The sequence below is a fragment of the Cervus canadensis genome, chromosome 22 (genome assembly GCF_019320065.1).
Source record: "Cervus canadensis isolate Bull #8, Minnesota chromosome 22, ASM1932006v1, whole genome shotgun sequence".
In the NCBI taxonomy this organism is placed as follows: Eukaryota; Metazoa; Chordata; class Mammalia; order Artiodactyla; family Cervidae; genus Cervus; species Cervus canadensis.
Genome location: NC_057407.1, coordinates 46939018 through 46959785, shown reverse-complemented (window position 1 = coordinate 46959785; position 20768 = coordinate 46939018). Strand labels below are relative to the sequence as shown.

General features: G+C 42.3%; 1 protein-coding gene across 1 annotated transcript in view; it reads right to left on the bottom strand.

Annotated features, from left to right (window-relative positions):
- SCN11A (sodium voltage-gated channel alpha subunit 11) overlaps nucleotides 1-20768 on the bottom strand; it is a 139451-nt gene that overhangs the window by 84078 nt on the left and 34605 nt on the right. Inside the window, exons 3-4 of the mRNA XM_043442313.1 lie at nucleotides 8563-8697; nucleotides 389-662 (exon numbers count right to left, since the gene is read on the bottom strand). Coding sequence (XP_043298248.1) covers nucleotides 389-662; nucleotides 8563-8697 — 409 coding nt within the window. The remainder of the gene's footprint in view (nucleotides 1-388; nucleotides 663-8562; nucleotides 8698-20768) is intronic.

Here is a 20768-nt window from a genome sequence, read left to right as displayed (position 1 = left end):
GTCTATACTATAATAAAGGGAAAGCAGGCATTGTTCTCATTTTACTGATTAGAAAAATGATAATTAGTGAAACGATTTACCCAAACTTATAAATTCAAGCACTTGAAATGGTCTGTACTCAACCTTTCTGACTGCTAGTCCAGTTCTCTTTCCTGACACCATTTTACCCTTCTACTGCTCCTAGTCCTTATCTTCTCCAAGATATGCATTATTATAAAGAGAAAATTAGTACTGAAAGCCATTCTTAGGACTATGAAATCAAAGACAGGGTGATAGCAAAGGAGAAGTGGGGTCTTGCTCCTTTATAGCCCAAGATCAATATTTGGAGATCCTTGCAATGCCAGTTATACTTTGTGGTTAGAACACTCCCATCTCCCCACAGAGGTACCTCATGATTGCTGTAGAATGGGTCCAAGTCTTCTAGGGGCTTTGCTATGAGGTCACGGGGAATGTCACCATAAAGCATGGGCAACTTTCTGGAGACCTTTAGGTCGAGTTGAGGTCGAGGCTTGGGTTCTGCTGCTTTCTGGTCCTTGGACTTCTTTTTCTCCTTTTGGATGGCGATCCGCTTCTTGATTGCAGCCAAAGTATCAGGAGTGAAGGGGCGGAAATTCCTCCCATCTGGAAAGATCACTGGGTAGCACCTGTCATCCATCTTCGTCCTGGGGACAGAGACAAGCAGTAAATAGATTCTCAGAGAGATCTGGGAGACACAAATTATACTCTAATTTCTGCCCTGAGATTCCACTTTCCATGGATAGAACCATGGAGTCTACAGAGTTGAGACTGAGATGGGGGGACCTGGGAACTCATTAGCTGTGGGTAAATTCAGAAAAGTTGACCATAATTGTGGATATAGCAAGAATTTGGGGCATAGGTGAGACCAAAGCAGAACATCATTCCTGAAGGACCTGGGAACAGGTGGGAACCTGAGTTAAAGACCAATGAGCAGAAGAAACTCAATCTGTAAAACTGAGCACCAAGCAAGACAAGAAGACTAAACCAGCTGAACTACTGAAATAGGACCTACTAATGGTAGACAAGTGGTCACAATGTGAACAGGAGAGGAAGGAACAGGGAATCAAATGGGCCATAACTGGGGGTTGTAAAGTCAAAACTATAAGTTCATGAGTCTTTCTTCACCTTTGGTCAGCAAAGTTCTTAAAATGTGATGGGATGGAAACAAAAGAGCCATAAACACGGGCATGAACAGTTATACTATCATCTATGACCCTATGCCAGCTCCTTTACTTCTGAGATCTAGACCAGGCAGAAGCAAGACTTCAAAAAAGCAAAAAGAGCTTGCCAAAGCCAATAGGGTCACTCTATCATGGGATAATAGCTCTCCCAGCCCTTATCCCTGATAGCACTTTCTACAAGGACTTTCTCCACAGATTCGGGCTTAAAACCAGACTCAGGAAAAAAAAAAAAAAATAGTGTTCCAGTTGAAAGCATTTATTTTCCATATCAAGCATTCTCTTCCTTTCTAATTTACTGAATGACAATCTAGGACTAATTCTCACACCCCTCCAGGGAATTACAATGGGGAATCAACATAGCACTGGTGTCTTCATTCAACAACCATGTGTTCAGTGCCTGTTCCAGGCACAGTGCTAGGTACTAATAGTGAAAAAAAAACCCCGTTGCTCCTCCAGGCACTACAGTTATGCTGCCCTGCTATAGTGGAGAAGACAGATAAAAGACATGAAATTATACCAGAGTAAGACAAATGCTACTCTAGGAAAGAAATAGAGGATGAGTAACTAAGCAGCTTTGCAGAATCAGGGATGGGTTACCAAAGCTTTAATGTCTTAGTTGAGACCTGAAGGAGATGCAAGTATCAGAGGAGAAAATAAGGGACATCAGAGTGTTGCAGGGAGAGGAAAGAGCATGAACAAAGACACTTGGTTGAAAAAGAATATTATCCATCAACAGGTCTTGTCTGCCCAGAATGGAGATTTTTGTGGAGCATGATGGTCAGTCAGCATCAGAGAGCATGTGGGGGCCTATAATACTTAGTAAAGATCATGAACTTCACCCTGAGGGTAGTGGGGAAGTGCTAACATTTGAGTTATTATTATTACAGAGGAGTAACACTATCATTTTTTAATATCCCTCCTACTGGTAAGAATGGATAGATTTGGAATAAGGGGATGAAGGAGTTGAGAAGGCTAGAAGAGAGAAGTGAGCTTAGAAACTGCTGTGACGGGTCAAAACCACTGAGGATGACCTAATGGAGTAGATGGATTTGAGAGTCATTTAAGAAACAGCTGGATTGAGGGACAGGAAGGAGCCAAGGCTTGAGCAAGTGGGTTAACAGTGCCACTCATTCACATAGAGGGCACTAGGGAAGAAGAAAGCTATGGGTGAACAGATTCAGTTTAAAACACATGGATTTGGAGAAGGAAATGGCAACCCACTCCAGTATTCTTGCCTGGAAAAGTCCATGGACAGAGGAGCCTGGCGGGCTGCAGTCCATGGGGTTACTGAGCATGTGTGCACAAGGGTGGAGGGAGATGGGTTGGTAGCAATAACCTGGTAGAACTAAAAAAATAAAAAAATAAAACACATGGAGTTGAAGCTACCGATGGGACCTGCAAGCAGAGAGAATCAAGAAGCACTTCAATACAAAGAAATCATAGCTTATACACGTTAGGTTCTGAAAACAGCACATTAAAAAAAAAAAAAAAGAACCTAAAAACATGGTCAAAATTTCCCTTGAAAATCCCTTAGGGAGGTACCATATTGAAGAGACATCTCAATTCATTTGTCAACAAATTCAGTACTGCCAGTTTTCTTCCAGTGCCAGAACCAGTCACTCTTTCTTCAGTGAAGAAAGTAGCTGGATTGTGTTTAAGAGTCATAAAAGAGGCAACAAAATGTGTCTTTAAACACACTAAGGGTAATGTAATATTCACAAGGTGTGAGCTGTATGTCAACAGAAACCAAACCTGGGACCACAGATTCAGTGGATTCTGTCCTCCACTCATTCAGGGTCAAGCTCTTAATAGATGTGCCCAGATGATGGAACTGGCTACACTATTTAAATTACTCTCTCTCCTCTCTCCTTCCCTCCATTCCTCTCCCCTTCTATTTCTCCCCTCACTTCTCTCTCATAAACGTGTATAGTTGAATTTATATAAATGAAGTAAGCATATAATGATACTCTACTGAATTTGGCTCTAGAGCTCATAAAAGACATTTAAGACAAGCATAAAGTCCTTTGCCGTAAATAGCATATGAATGTTAGCTGACTCTATAAAATGGATGAGCCAGGTAAGACCCTTGATGGCAAAAACTAGACTTTATGCTAAGTTGCAGCAAGAAATACAGTGGAGGGCTCTTGACGTAAAAATGAGACTATTAAAAAAGAAAATGGACACTCTGATCCTGCTGTTCTGACCCTGAGGTATCTTGCCTGGGTTCTTGAGGAAAAGAGACTTAATAAAAATAAGTAACACAAATGAAACTGACAACCCCGTGAAACTGCACACATCACAATTTATTACAGATGATGTAATAACTAAAGAACTACATCTTAAAGGTAACACAGGGGTAGGTTGGGGGGAGTATGAAACCATTAGGGAAAATGTAATCAGAAGAATTTTCTGACCAACAATAATAAATAGGTATAAATTAGCATTTGCATCTATAGAGGATAATTTCTCATGCCGCTGCTGCTGCTAAGTCGCTTCAGTCGTGTCTGACTCTGTGCGACCCTATGGACAGCAGACCACCAGGCTCCTCTGTCCACGGGATTCTCTAGGCAAGGATACTGGAGTGGGTTGCCATTTCCTTCTCCAAGAATTTCTCATGAGCTTTGGGTAATAACCTGGATATAATGACATGTATTTAAGAGCTGTTCAAAACAAGTTTTAGATTCAAATCTTAAGCCACAATTATTTTGGCATTCTTCTTTTAAATAACAACAATTAAAATAAACTGTCTAAAGAAAAAAAAAAAGGTAACACTGAAAATCACAAAAATTGATCCAGGAAAAAAGAATATAAAAATTATCAACTCAAATCTGATAAAATAAAACCACATGCAGTAAAATTTTCTTATTAACTGAAAAAAATTAATGGAAGAATCAAATACTCTTCAACAGAAGTAGACTCAGGAAAACTGGACTGTGGAAACAGAGGTTGCACATGCAAAATAATTAAGGTAATGAATTAATAAAATCAATATGGCACAAATCATAAATGATAAAATTTGGAAATATTCAAATACAAAAATATTTAATTCTGAAAATTTCTGTACAGAAAATAATTTCATTGCATGGAAAATTCGTTAAAGAATTAATTTTGTGTGTGTTAGTTGCTCAGTAGTGTTCAATTCTTTGTGACCCTATGGACTGCAGCCCTCCAGGCTCCTCTGTCCACGGGATTTTCCAGGCAATAATACTGGAGTGGGTTGTCATTTCCTTCTCCAGAGGATCTTCCTGACCCAGGGATCAAACCCGGTTCTCCTGAATTACAGGCAGATTCTTTACCATCTGAGCCACCAGGGAAGCCCACAAAGAATTAAATTAGCTAAGTGCAATTCTTCCATAAGCCTCATTAATACTCAAGTGTGGAGGCAAATTTTTCTAACATTAAATAATTCGTTACCAAAAAAATTGAGTATATGCTCCCAAACAACAAAAAGAGAATCAAGAAATGGAGGATGCATGGGCTCCAAGATATACTGTACCCAAACCAGGAGTGCAATAAAACTATTCCAGGATATCTGCACCTCAATGGTCTTTATCCAGCGAGAATTAGAAATCAGAGCACCATAAGAAAAAGTCTTCAGGAATAAAGTAAATTCTAACAAAAATATATGATTAAGAAACTGGCTTATTAATAAGTAAGAAAAGAAAGATAATTAGAAATTTCATGAAAATAAAATGTTCTTCAAAAAGTCATGTTTTACACATGAGGCCAACTAAATGATCTGAGCAGCCAACAGATTATAAGGATAGGGAAAAAAAGAGAGTCCATGTGACCTGACACTTAGAACATTCTCCGTCATGCAGCAGAAGGTCAGTGATATCAGAGTCCACCCCCTTCTTTAAGGGTCCAAATACAGTACTCGGTTTTAGAGACTAGTTGCTACAAAAATCATTATATCATGAAGGTTATATATTAGTTTTTTATTTTTAACAATCAACTGATACATAAAGAAAATTAATTATAATTACAGGATAGACTTCAAAATTTTATAAATGTTATAAAATACTGTTGCAAGCTGAAGTTGGAGAGAAAAGATGAAGGAAGCTCAGAGGCACCAATTTCCTCATCCTAAACACTTAAGAGAATGAAGACATTCTATGGAAGGTCAACACATCAAGCAGTACAAGTCTATCCCTTAAAATTACACAGGTAATTAAGTGCAAAACCAAATTAGAAATATAGGGGACAAAAACTGGAAGAAACCATGAGAAAGGCAGAAGGATTACTGTAAGGAGTTAGATCCTTCATCACACACAGGCACAATTCAATAATTTTTACTTAAACTTGATAAATCAAGAAATAGAAATATAAGAGAATTATTTAGAGTTAAGTGAGACAATGCCCAGAAGACTGAAAAACTGAAATGGTTAAAAGTAGACTAGATATATAGGTTATGGTGAAAACATTTTATTTTTCATGTTCTATCCTTCCCAACATTTCCTCCTCCGGAGCTATTTGAGCTATATGCATGTATGTGACTTTCATAGGATTGAAAAATGATTGTAAAAATCCTTCAAGGGCTCAAAACATTCTCTAATTCAAAATAGAGAGTCAAAGTATCAGGTATAAAGACAGGCTCTAAATCTCCTAGAGTCAGAAAGGAAGCAAGCTTAATCTCAATTTACAGTCCTAAACCAGGAGACCATGTGAATTACGATTTGACACAGGGCAATCCTGGAGACTGGGAGGCCCGTGAGAATACTCTGCTAGACTCCCATCAGGTGACAGGCTAGACTAGCCAGTGAGGGGAGCCGTTTGTCAGGGCCTCTGGGGGCCTATTCTGGGCTCAACAGGCTCACGGGCCCACTCCCACCAAATAGAAAACACTCACTCACCTACGAAGGCAGGCTAAGGCCTCACTTCCTTAAGCAGAGACACTAAATTCATCAGGAATCCACTCTCTGTTAAGTAGCTCCAGACCTCAATTCAAATCTGTAGCTTTATAGAGTTATTTAGATCTGAATTCCAATCGTTCGTTCACTCATGTGCTGGGTCTTACAAGCCTCCAGGGCCTTACAATGGTGTGGGGAATCAAGTGAGTCAAGCACGAAGGATGAAGCCACCAACGAGTGCTGCTGTACCAGAGGAAGCACCAGGGGCCTTGGGAGCCCAGAGGAGGGCACGGTCACGAAGGCTAGAAGTCAGAAGAGTATGGTGTGATAGCACCACAGGTACTAGCAAAGGCTTTTCTTTCTTGTTTATGATATTACCTATAATTACAACAGCTACATAATCTTACTGTGCTGGCCATCTTAGTTTGCTCTACAGGTCTCTCCCCATCCTTTCCCACCCTACTCAATGCCCATGAGCTGATCTATATGGACCCCCCTCACTGGGGTCCCTTGAGCTCTGACTTCTGGTTGAGCTTGGCCAATGGGAGGCACCGGCAAGAGACCCAGAGAACAGTGGAGAATGGGGTCAGGGATTTCTTTCCCAACTCTCTCCCTGATGGTGGTATGTGGCACAGTTCCTGTCAGCTTCCCTTCTGGTTCTATCCACAGCTTCACTTCTGGTTCTATAGCACATTCCCCTTCCCCTTCAGATGTGGAATATAACGTCACCCCACTCTCAACACACCTGAGAAAAGCACTCTCACTTGTTTCTGTTACTGTAACTCTGCCTGAACTTTTATAAAATGTCTCTTCAATAAAACATCCTCAAAATGCCTAGTTTGAATGTGCCATCTGTTTCCTGCCAGGGCTTGGGCTGCTAGAATCATCCATTAAATAAAATTTAGAAAACAAGGAAATGATCACTCACAAACCAAAGCTACTGACCACATGCAAGTTTTAATATTTTGGGGGATTTTTCTTCTGTAGTCTTCTTGTAGATATATTTACATAGCACTCATTGCGATACATATGCCATTTCACCCTGTGAATTTTTCAATTAACATGACATTTCAAACATTTTCCCAATGATAGATGTCATTTAATGATGTCTATCTTGTTCCAGGCAAAATTATTATCTCATTTAATCCTCAGAGTGATCTAATGAGATAAATATTATCCTTGGGGGATTTCTGAAAGAAAATATTCATCTGGAATTAAGCTGAATCCCTCTCTTTAAGAGACAGAGATTTTAACCTTACATCTTCCTTTGACTAGTGTTTCTCACTAGTTTTCTCTAGGAGCTCGACCCTCACACTCTTCCCCAACCAGTGACAGGAAGTCACGAAAGGATTGCAGCTGTACAACCAGAACCTTTTGGCATGGATCTGGTCCACACAATCTAAAATGCCAAAGGTCCACCCTGAGGTTAACAGGAGTCTGAGCCATGGGCTAAGCACTGTCAAACACTTTAAATGGATTATCTCTCATAATTTCCCAAGAAAGCTACAGGGTAGATATTATTACATTATCCACATTTTACAAAAGAAAACAGGGCTTAGAGAAATGGAAATACTTGCCTATGATCCCGTAAGTGCTAGAGAATCTCAATTCATGCAATTCCACCTACCTGCCCACTTTGTCATACTTAAGCTAAGACATTCCAAGAAGGTGACAGAAGGAAGTCAGGAGGAAAAAGCCACACAGCTTCCATCTGGGCTGGGCTGGGTGGATGGCACCCTCACTGTGTGTGACGTTCTTTCCTGAACATCAGCCTCACTGCGACCATTCACATGTCACTCCCACAGGCATCCCACGGGTCCCACCATGACACCCTCCCACTCACCCAAGCCAGAGAGTCCAATGGTGACTATACTCTACAGGATGCCCTTTCATCCATTTTGGGTGGTGGTCCCCATAACAAGTTCCAACTTTGGTGATGCATAAGTCATATTCATTAAGGTGGGTTATAAGAATATATACATACTCTTCCTCCTTCATAGATCCCATAAGAAAATCAGGAAGAAAGCGAATATGTACAGACTTTAACACAATTTGATCTCCGTCCAAAGCCAATCCCAAGCTAGGTGCTAGCTTTTCTAAAAAAAACAAAAACACCCTCATGTATATCAATTTCTGATTAAGTTAACTGGCCACAGGGAATTCAGAAAGTGTTTGGAGGATTTGCACCATAGCCTCAGAGGGAGACCAAGACTTGAACACATCGTTTCTAGAAAAGCCCCGTTCTGACCCAAAGTCCAGGGTTGCAAGTACCTACCAGGCCAGCCAGCTGACCATCTCCTATCCCCATGCCCTCTCTGAGCATTTGAAAGGAGGAGAATCACCTGATGGGCCCTATTGCCTAAGCCATGTATCCTGGCACCTGGTCTCTGCCTCTGATTTGAGCAGGAAAATGTTACAAAAGACCCTGATGAAAAAAACAGTAAGTTCCATAGTGGTAGGTCCAGCCTTGAAAGGACAGAAGAACAGGGCTGCTTCCAGCCCAGAAGACTTACCTTCCTCCTGGTAAGGTAGCTCCAGGCAGCAGCTCCCGTGGTACCTCTTGAAGCTCTCCACAGAGCAAGTGTCTCACAGAGTCCAAGCTCCTGCTCCTGGCAGTTGAAGCCCTTCTGGGAGGGGCGGCTCCAAAGCTGGGTGGAGAGCATAAAAGAAGGCAAATGGGAAGAGAGCCAAAGTGATTTTAAAGAATCGTGTAGGAAACCCTGTAACCGGAGAAGTGACTGAAATGATACTTACATTTATACTTTGGAAGCATCTGCCTTTAATCAGTGCTTAATCTAACTCTGCAGAAAGCATCATCAATAAAGAAACAGGTTGTTTTTTTTTCTTTGGCCTCATCCAAGTGGGTGAGCAAATACAGAAAACTCTATCTGAAAAGCCATGCCGTTTTTGCATGCAGCTTAGCTTGCAGGTCAACTAACTTGGGGCCATAAGGTCTCATCCCCCAGAACCTACCAAGGTCCACAATGTGAAACTGTTCACAGGGCACCCATTCAGCTCCTCCAACTTTATCTTCTCTTGTGCCATCAACACTGGGGTTCAGAACTGTGAAAATACATGCTTGCTTATGTATTTATCATAAGAGACACCAAGAAGACCCCTTGGCTACCAAAGCAACTCCACAATGGACCGGTCACCAAACTCAAACTCTCCCATGTCGGCTTCTGTTTTGTTAATTCTTGGGGGAAAACGAAATCCTGCTGGGCAGTGTCATACATTAAGCTATTTTCAGCCATTGTTACCTTACAGAGGCCAGCTGACAGCCAATGAGGTTAAGGACACAATATGAGTGTTTATAAGGAAGCAGGAGGTAGGAAGCAGTTGTTTAAAGGAATGTTGGATTAGAATCACAGGCAGATTTTTCATGCTGCCAGAAGGGGCACTGAATTCTAGTCAGAAGAACTAGGCTCTACTATTCAAAGCTGTGTGATATTGGACAGATCACTCAGTTGTTCTGAGTCCTTATTTTCTCCCTATAAAATGGGATAATCTTCCAAATCTTCTTAGCCTTAGGAAGCAAACGTGATTGTATCTGTGAAAACACTTTGCAAACATTAGATATAAGTATCTTAATTTAAGAGAGAACAGGCCGGTTGTTTTTCTCCCCCTACTGCCTCAACACCTAGGCCCCATGGAGAGGATGAAATTGCACATGTGGGATGAGATTAGCACCAGGCCTGGCACAGTGTATGTGACCATTTTAAACCCTTCTCTGATTTTAGGGTGACTCTCAGAGTAAGAGAAGATCAAAGAATAAGAGAAGCGCTCAGAGTTAATGAGCATTTTTTACATGGATAGAAATGTGTGCGTTTGAAGAGGTAAAGCAGCCCTTTAAATCCATTATCTTAAGAGGCCCTGGCCTTTTTAATATAAACTCTTTGCAAATATTATTTTCCTAAGCTATTAAGTCAGATTCAGACTTCCCACTCTGAAGTTCCAAAGAATCTTTCTAGCTCCATCTTCAAGGAAGTGAAAATTATTCCAGGGGTAAGGACTTAATTGACTAAGAGTACTACACAAACACAGGCTGCCCAAGCAGCATGGGGCTTGCATTCAGGACTTCCCCCAGACTCACCTTCCCTGTGGGGAACTTAGGGTAAGACAAACATGCATTTGAAAAATTGAGCAGAGGGACTTCCCTGATGGTCCAGTGGTTGAGACCCCACACTTCCTTGTAACATGAAATGCCAATGCAGGAGCTTACATTTGCATACCTTGAACCATATAGCATCGTCACCTCCCTCAAGTGCTAGTAGGCAGCAAGGCCTTGTAAGTTTCAGTCCTACCATCTGATAAAGTGATCTGCTTCAGCATCAGTGGTCAAATATGGTGCATCTGCTTTAGCAGCAACCATGCCTCCCATCTGCTGATTTCGCAAAGATGACATTGAACCTCCACTATTTCAGAGTACTTGTTAATACTATAATGAGATGCGGGCCCTTGAGCAGTCTGCAGTCTCTTTATGAGAAAGAAATGTGTCCAAAGAACTACAAAACAAGAAAGGGAACAACAAGGGTCAGCAAGCAAGATGCAAACAAAGGCCTTCAAAGCATAGAACAGAGAGCAACTCATTCTGGGAAGGCTTCCAAGAAGAGGTGGGATTTGAACAGAAGCTCAGAAAATGAGTAAGAACTCAATATGTAGCGAAAGTAAGGATGGGCTTTTCGGGAAAAGCGTAAGCCAGGTCACACCATCCTGGAAGGACAAGACTGTGTAGAGAATCTCAAGTGGTTCCATGGGGATAGCTGAGGGGGAGGCTGAGATGAAGGGATGCTTTGCATGGCCTTGAACACTACTTCAATATTGCCAAACTTGAACAGGAACTTGTACTAGCCAAAGGCACAGCTTTGGCACCGTCTTACGCTTCTGATTATTTTATGTATAACCACCAAGTCCTTTGTTTCCCTAACGTGCACCACTGCTATCTCACTGACAATAAGATATCCATGTACATGAGTGATGCTGAGAGTGTGATGTCCACCACAGCAGAAGGTGAGAGCAGTCAAAGGGAACAGAATATTTTGTGGGGAAACTTAAAATGAGCAAACCAAGGAGAATTGCTTGTGACTAATTCTGGGACACACGTCTGAGGAAGTCCAGAATCCATTTCCAAGGATGTACTTGCCTTGAAGGTCCTAAGGGTGATTCCCAGATACATCCCTACAGAAAACATGCTTGTTGAGGACATAGTTTCATGATCTTATTCACTGTTATGGCCATATTCTTATAACTGTATATATTTAATAGGTGCTTAATAATTATTTGCAAATGAATAAAAGAACTACTAACCTCACAGTCCTTTCCGACACCCAATACAGGCTCCTTGGTCCTATCTATCTGGCTCTGATGTGTCCGGCCCTGTACAATCTTGCTCTTCCCTTCTAGCCTTCATTTCCAGGGGTAAAGCCCTTCTAACCTCTCACTGGCCTGTCACAGTGGCCTCCCCATGAACAGTCTGCCCCTGCCCCTTCCTGGGAGACCGCCTCGTGCACTGGCAACTCCTGCTCCAGCCACACCCCTCTTCTGTGCCCCCGGCCTCACCCAGAGTATTGCTAAAGCCGCCCTCCTCTTGCCTCTCTTCTTGCCCCTTTCCCCAGTCCCTCCATTTCTCAATTCCTGCTGCTTCCATGAAGTTTTCATGACCATGCCATCCCTCCGTGAGCTGCCTCTACATGATTAGTCATCAACATTCCAATAGCACAGTACATCACCTTTGTGATTGGCTCCACACCATTTCAAGATTACTTTAGATACTACCTTTGTGTTTTAGTTTCTTTTAGTTCCTCCAAAAGCATTAGACAAGGCCTTCAGTCAAAGAGTTTGTTTGGGAGGTGGATCACAGGAAAGAGGCATGAGGGAAAGAGAAATGGAAGGCTAAGAAGGAGGAAAAGCCAATAAAGGGTGTACACTTCAGCTGATAAGGCAGACTGGAGGCTCAGCCTCTCTCAGGAGTTTCTGAGGAAATGCAGAATTTATTTGAGAATTATGAAGCTGGGCATTTGTCCTCTGGCTTATATCCCTTAGTGGCTGAGGGTTGATCACAGGGACATTATGATAATCAGCCTCCAAAATGGCCTCAGTGACCCTTACCTCTGATATTCACGTTCTTACGTGGTCCTATCCCAAATTGAACAGGTATAACCAACATGATATTGCAGAAGTGACAGTGTGTAATTTCTGAGTCTCAATCACAAAAGGCAATGTGGCTTCCCCCTGTTCTCTTGGATTGCCCCTCTGGAGGGAGCCAACAGCCACCATGCTGTGAAGACACTCAATCAGCCCTGTGGAGACTCCACGTGGGAAGGAACTGAGATGTCTTGCCAATAACCAGCACCAACTTATCGGCCATGAGAGTAAGCCATCTTGGAAGTAGATCCTCCAGTCTCCGTTGAGGTTAATTTCTCTCTGACCTCATCTCTGGGTTATGCTTGCTCATGGGCTGACAGAGCTCCTGTGGCAAACCCCCGAGACAGAAGAGCCAAAAGAAGCAGGACAGACCACGGAGGCGGGATGCTCTCAGAGCACAGGAGCTGTCCACACGCATCAGCTGAAACTGGGGTAGTCTGAGGGACTGTAGCAGGGGTACCGAGAGCATCTGCGAGGCTTGAAAACTTGCCAAAAGATGGTTCCTGTGTATTCTGTCACCTCCACATGGTTTGCCAAATGGTTACACACATGTAGGCTGTGAGCAAGGCTTCAATGTCCAGCTCATGAGATCTGCTGCAACACAACAGCAAAAACTGCTCCATCCTCTAGCTCCTATTATTCACTTCTTGTACCTATATTTAGCACTTAGCTCACTGCTTCCATTTTCTGATATGCATTATTGAAGATTATTTTGGCTGAAAGTAAGGAAATCCTAACCCTAGTATATTGTATAAGCAAAAAAGAAAGAGATTTTATTGGTAAGGAATGGGAATGTCATACAGAATCCAAGGGAAGAGAAGTACTGATTCTCATGGAATAGAACCAAAGACTGAAGACCTGCAGGATATTTAGGAGGTTCTGCTTCTCCTCGTCTCTTGGTTCTGTTGCTGTTCCCCAGGCTCTTTGCTCTCCAATCTTACTGAACACTGGCTTTCTCTGGTCCTAGCTGACTTGACAGAAAATGTTGTTGTTCAATAACTAAATCAAATCTATCCTTTTGCAACCCCATGAACTGCAGCACACCAGGCTCCTCTGTCCTCCACTATCTCTTGCAGTTTGCTCAAATTCATGTCCATTGATTCAGTGATGCTATCTAACCATCTCATCCTCTGCTGTCCCCTTATCTTTTGGCCTTCAATTTTTCCAAGCATTGGGGTCTTTTCCAATGAGTCAGCTCTTCACATCAGGTGGCCAGAGTATTGCAGCTTCAGCTTCAGCATCAGTCCTTCCAATGAATATTGAGTTGATTTCCTTTAGGATTGGCTGATTTGATCCTCTTGCTGTCTAAGGGACTCTCAAGAGTCTTCTCCAGCACCACGATTTAAAAGCATCAGTTCTTCTGCACTCAGCCTTCTGAGTCCAGCTTTCACATCTGTACATGACTACAGGAAAAACCATACCTTTGAATACATGGACCTTTGTCAGCAAAGTGATATCTCTGCTTTTTAAAATGCTGTCTAGGTTTGTCACAGTTTTCCTTCCAAAGAGCACACATCTTTTAATTTCAAGGCTGTAGTAACTGTCCACAGTGATTTTGGAGCCCAAGAAAACAAAAAACTGTCAATCCTTCCACTTATTCCCCTTCTATTTCCATGAAGTGATGGGACTGGATACCATGATCTTAGTTTTTTTAATGCTGAGTTTTTTAAGCCAGCTTTTCACTCTCCTCTTTCACCCTCATCAAGAGGCTCTTTAGCTCCTCTTCACTTTCTGACATTAAAAGTGGTATCATCTGCATATCTGAAGTTGTTGATATTTCTCCTGGCAATCCTGATTCCAGGTTGTGCTTCATCCAGCCCAGCATTTCACATGATGTACTCAGCATTGAAGTTACATAAGCAGAGTGACAATATACAGCCTTGTCATACTCCTTTCCCAATTTGGAACCAGTCAGTTGTTCCATGTCTGGTTTCTACCTGCTGCTTCTTTCTTGACCCTCACACAGACTTCTCAGGAGACAAGTAAGGAGGTCTGGTGCTCCCTTTTCTTTAAGAAGTTTCCACAGTTTGCTTTCAGCCACACAAAAGCTTTTGTCCAGTCAGTGAAGCAGAAGAAGATGTTTTTTTTGGAATTCCCTTGCTTTCTCCACGATCCAGCGAATGCTGGCAATTTGATCTCTGGTTCCTCTGCCTCTTCTAAACCCAGCCTGTACATCTGGAAGTTCTCGGTACCCACGGTTCTGAAGCCCAGCTTGAAGGATTCTGAGCATAACCTTGCTAGCGTGTGAAATGAGTGCAACCATATGGTAGTTGGAACATTCCTTGGCATTGCCCTTCTTTGGGATTGGAATGAGAACTAACTTTTTCCAGTCCTGTGGCCACTGCTGAGTTTTCCAAATTTGCTGACATATTGAGTGCAGCACTTTAACAGCATCATCTTTTAGGATTTTAAAAAGCTCAGCTGGAATTCCATTACTTCCACTACCTTTGTTCATAGCAATGCTCCCAAAGGCCCACTTGACTTCACACTCCAGGATGTCCAGCTCTAGGTGAGTGACCACACCATCGTGGTTACCCGGGTCATTAAAACCTTTTTTGCATAGTTCTTCTATGTATTCTTGCCACCTCTTCTTAATCTCTTCTGCTTCTCTTAGGTCCTTACCATTATTGTCCTTTATTGTGTCCATCCTTGCATGAAATGTTCCCTTGATATCTCCAATTATCTTGAAGAGATCTGTGGTCTTTCCCATTTTGCTGTTTTCCTCTATCTCTTTGCATGTGATTGATTATGTTATTTGCAGCCAAAGATGGAGAAGGTCTACACAGTCAACAACAACAACAAAAAAAGAACTGGGCTGACTGTGGCTCAGATCATGAGCTCCTTATTGAAAAATCCAGGCTTAAACTGAAGAAAGTAGGGAAAACCACTAGATCATTCATGTATGATCTAAATCAAATCCTTACAATAATTATGTGATCAATTTCTTGGTAAAATTTCTCTGAGCCTCAGCTGCTTCATCCATAAACACCTGGATATACAGTGATAACACCTACTGTACAGGAACCCATGAAATTTAAATGATTGGGGATAACACGTTGCAGGGTACAAGCTAAAATAAATGTTTGTGGCTGAGGTAAGAGGCAGTGTTTACATACGTGATCTTCTACTGTATACCACGTTTCTGCCCCTCACATGGACACAAATACACACGCACTTCAAATTCTTTATACTCACTCCCAATTACATTTAAGCCCCAGGAGGTAGTAGCCACTGAGGATTGCTGACTTAATTGTGCAGGAGGAAGGAAGGAAGAAAGGAACAAGGCAGGCAGATTGGCATGCTGCCAGGCTGAGGCTGGGATAGGTGGCCAAGTCTATATGGAAGCCCAGTGAAGGGACTGGCTGGAAGTCAAAAAGGATATAATTAACTTAAGAATTGCAATAAACTTGTAGCCACACTTAATAGGTTTCAAATATTTTCTCAATTTACCCTGGCTTCACTCTTCTCAGTTTGGTCTCGTTAGGGAGGAAGGGAAGAAAAACGGCTAGGAAAAGTCTTAAAGTGACAGTACCATCAAGCTTATAAAAGGGAAGAACAGGTCTAGGCTTTGAACAAAAGCTCAGTGGCCTGCATGGCATCAGATATCTGCACAGTCACTCCTTGGGGAATGCAAAGGAAAGGAACTGAGCTGTAGTGACAGGAAGAAACACAGCTGACCTGACTATGAAGCTGCCTTCCCAACCCTCTCCCTCACCATCCACCCTTCCCTCCCCCACCCCGCAACCCCTTCCCAAGTCCGTGGAAGGCTGAAGGTGGTCCAGGGGCTGTGTAGTTCAGTATCCCTGAGATGACATTTCAGCTTTTTTTTTTCTGCTTTTTCCTGACTAGGCATAAAGTGGATGTTGGTATTTCTAGAGCAAATTTAAAGGCATCTGGAAATGAATTCACAATGTCTATATCCACTGAGGTTTAAATTCAGAAACAGAAATGACTGTCACAGGAGAGGTAGGAAGACCTTCCTCCTCAGTTTACCACGTAGCCTTGGGTTAACTGTTTCATGTCAAAATCTAACCTCGATGAGACTCCATTCTCTTTTTAAAATCCCAAGCACAGAAGCTCACTGGCTACCTCTGTATAAAGTGGCCCAACCAAAATCCCCAGGCATGCTTGACCCTGTGGCCATCTGTTACCATTAAAAGGACATGTTCTTTTATTGTACCACAGATGTTAGCTGCCTACATGTACCTCTCTGTGATTTGTATCCAATCCTACTGCCCCTCACTTCTGGCCCTGAAGGATCTCTGTTGGCTTTCCCCAACTCCACTGGACCCTCAATTCTTTCTATTCAACTAAATTTCCTACCATCTTACCTCTCAGGAATGAGGCAAATTTCTTTTTGGTGCCTTGAGCATAACAGTTTCAAAGATGCCCCCCTCTTTTTTTATGTGCATGCCCTTGGGGTGTCACCCTCCATCTCAAGCAATTTCTCTGATTATTTTTTTAAACAAATAATATGCTATCCCCAGAAGACATTTTAGTAAAGAAGTATGTCTCCACCTCATTAGGTTGCCATCATTTGGAATTAAAGACAATATTGTCTTATTTTGCTTGCTCTCAATTTCATAAATTAAAATGAAATCTTAGGGAATTTTCTTTCCCCCCTGAGGTCTCATTTTTAAGACATTTTAGTCTGGAGACACTTTGAAGTGAGCGGGTGAGGACAGGTTCCTAGATGCCTAGACAGTTAGACCATGGGGTGCCTACATCTTCTCCCTCCAGGATGATCAGTGCCCTGGGCAGTCAAACCTGTTAGCACTTTGGTTCCTTGGGAGGCCAGTAAGATTCGTCGCCCAATATACTGATTCCTTCTGAGAAGGGGTTAGAGCACTGGGCTGGGCTCTCCCGGACCATGGGACCCACAACATGCCCCCAGAGCCCTGGGGCCTTGCTCGAGAGGAGGGTGCTCCCTCAGACCCTCCGAAGGTCCAGGCATCCCATCCTTAGTCCCATCTTCCACCATCAGGGAGCCCAACAGACCTCAGGTAGGGACATATCTGCTCTCAGGGCCTCTGTCAGGGGCCAAGGGTCTCACAGCCTCAGTGACTCAAAGCTATGGCCCCCGCTGCCCCAAGTCTGTTATTACCACCCCAGCCCCAAGTCCAGAAACACAAGTGTCTCATCAGAGTCCCTGAGAGCCAAAGTGTTCATTCTTCAACATACTCACTCATTCATATACACAAACACAGCACAACAGAGTACAGCCATGAAAGTAAATAGACCAAGAAAACCTAAGATTTCACTGAGGCCACTGTCTGATTTCTTCTGTAAGGGACTCTCTACACCCCAGAAACCACAGCATTAAGAAAAAGAGGCTCACAGACCAGGTGATTTCATAGATGAGACCAACTAGCAAGCAGGCACACAAAAGACCAAGCAATAGGCTGGTTAAGGTTCACCCCCCTGACCTCACCTCACCTGCCCTCACACCAGTTTTTGCCCAAATCCACACCTGTGCACACCTCTAGCCCCTCTGTGAACTGCCCTCTCCTCTACTTTCTCCCCAAATCCACACCAACATTCAGAACTGGTTTCAGTCCTTTCCTCCAGGGAGCTTTCCTTATAGCAAGGCCTTACTTGGCTGACACTGACAAATTCTGTCCCCTCCTCTGACTACTTCATGTTGGATGAGCCTCAGCCCACCCCAGTTAGGCTGAAAGCCAGTCCAGGGCAATGACTGTTTCCTTTTCCCTTGCATCTCTCAGCACCCAGCCTGGAGTTCATGCTTACATATTAACACTCAAGTTCCCTATTAAATGGGACAAGGATGCTAGAAGGCAGGTGGCTCAGCTGCTTCCAGAAAGACACTGGTGCTTCAGAGCTCATGGAAGGCAGGAGGTGGGAGGGAGAGCGGGAGGGAGGGAGGGAAAGCATGCACTAAAAGCTTATGGAATACACTAAAGAGCTGAGCATCAGAACAAAGACTCACTTAAAAGGGCAAAGGAAACACTAGATGGCTGTTAATGGTGAACTGAATATGATAAATTATTACTTAAATCACTTGGTTTCACTCCTTGTTGTTATGCACAGTTAATTGGAGGAAACAAAATGCTGGGCCTTGGGATGGGGAGGGGAGGTGGGAGTAGTCTCCAGCTTGTAGCTTCCCCAGGACCATAGAGCCATCATGCAGAGATGACATGCAGAGATGACTGGGCCAACCTCCCTCCCCAGCATCCCTCGGTGGCTGGGTCCCATTACCCACACTCTGAGGCTCCTCTGGCTCAGGCCGTTGGCAGCCAGGTGGCTAAGAAAGAGAGCCAGAGGGCTGGGCTGAGTGACAGGAAATCACCGGATGATGCCCTGGGCTCTCAACACTAACCCTGCCCTTGCTGGGTCCCACTCAGACATCTCACACCCTGAAGAAAGCCCGGTGGCCTCAATAGCAGATTTAATTCCTATTCAAGAACCTGGAGTTTGAATCTTTTTTTCTTATGTTTCTATTCATTATATTCCTGAGTTCTATTCATTACCTTCCTGAGTTCCCATGAAATTATAAAGCACTTAGACCCAGAAATGAGTAAGACACAGCTTCTACCTTCACTCAGTTGAGACTGCAGATACAAGCATATTGAACTCATTGTGGGCTGCATAGACCAAAAAAAAAAAAGTTCTAACACTTAAGACAAAGAATGTGTTAGAGTCTGGGAATAAATTAATAATTGCATAGAGAAAGGGAGAAGAGGCAGACAATGTAAATCTGATAACACCAAAATCAAAGAAAGAAATTTAGAAACATACAGATCTGCCATAGAACAGAATTTCACAAGTAATGCTTATATGACAATGACTAGCAAGGCCTAGAGAGTTATAGTTACATGATATGGCAGACAATGCTCAAATGTGGAAATTTATGTCTATAAGACGATTTAACAAACACTATGCTGTGCTTAGTCACTCAGTCATTTCCGATTTTTTGCGACCCCATGGACTGCAGTCCCCCAGGCTCCGCTGCCCACAGGGACTCACCAGGCAAGAATACTGGAGTGCCATGCCTTTCTCCAGGGGATCTTCCCAACCCAGGAATAGAACCCAGGTCTCCTGCATTGCAGGCGGATTCTTTACCAGCTGAGCTATCAGGGTTAGCAAAAGATATTTCTATGTTACAGAAATAAAAGGAGTTGTAAGACATAGCACAGGTGTAAGCTTGAAGACCATGTTCTTTCTCCTAATTTAAATTTATATTTAAGTTTACGTTTAAACACTATTCTCGTCCTTCAGTTTTATCACAAGAAAAAGTTAGTTGTTGTACTCCTTTCCATGAAACTTTTATGTAAATAAATATAATCTCAAGAGAAAAAACTTTTTCACAAGCCTATTAATTAGAGGCTCACAGGTTCTATTTGAAGTCAGGAGTAAGTTCTAAAAATATATATATATGTGTGTATATATATGTGTGTGTGTATATATATAATGGTTTTTATATAAAGAAAATGTGAAGCTTGAAGAGGACTCTGGAATGACATGGAGAGGTAAATACCCTATATAATTTTGCAACTGAAACAATTAAAATACTAGATAAAATATTAAAAGATGAAAAATTAAAATATTTAAAAGCTCTGAGGATGCTAGAAATAAAGAGAAAACAGAAACCCCTGGATGAAAGAGAATGTTGGAGTGACCTTTATTTAAAGGACCTTTGCCACACCCTCAAGACCATAATTATGCTGCCTTTTACATGGCTGCACAGAGTGTGGAGCAGGACACACAGTCTAGAGGTCTCTAAAGTGGGATATTTAAAAAGAGGAGTCCACTGTGTAAAACTGAAGCACCAAATAGCTACACCCACAAAGTAAGGTGAACAAGAAATAAAACTGCCTCTTGAAAGAGGCTAGCAAAAACAACACAAATCCTTTCTGGAGAAGTTTTACTCTGATCCAGGTCTTAAGCAATTCCCACAAATAAAGTTTTAATAGAAATTAGCAGTTCACAATCAAAATCACAAACATCAAAAGAAGTAAGTCACTATCAGTGAGACCCAGACAAAGCAATGGACAACACAAAGATTTTAGGTAGCAGAATTATCAGACAGGAAATTTAAGAATCAATAGGGAAAAAAAATGTCAGGAAACAAGAGACTGTAAAGAATGACCTTGGCAAACTTTTAAATGAACAAAATAGAATGTCTACAAATTAAAATATTTAGCAACTGCAAGTAGAAATACAGTATGCAAGTTAAATAGCAGATTAGACACATAGGCAGAGAAAATTTTTAAGCTGGAAGATAAATATAAAGAACTTAAAGCAAAATGCAGCAAAAGAACACAAAATGATGCAAAATAAGTAAGAGAGGTTAGGAAACATGGAGGACAGATTAAGAAAGCCTAATGTAAGTCCAATTAAATGGGCATCTAAGAATACACAGAACTGTACAAAAAAGATCTTCATGACCCAGATAATCATGATGGTGTGATCACTCACCTAGAGCCAGACATCCTGGAATATGAAGTCAAGTGGGCCTTAGAAAGCATCACTACACACAAAGCTAGTGGAGGTGATGGAATTCCAGTTGAGCTATTTCAAATCCTAAAAGATGATGCTGCAAAAGTGCTGCACTCTA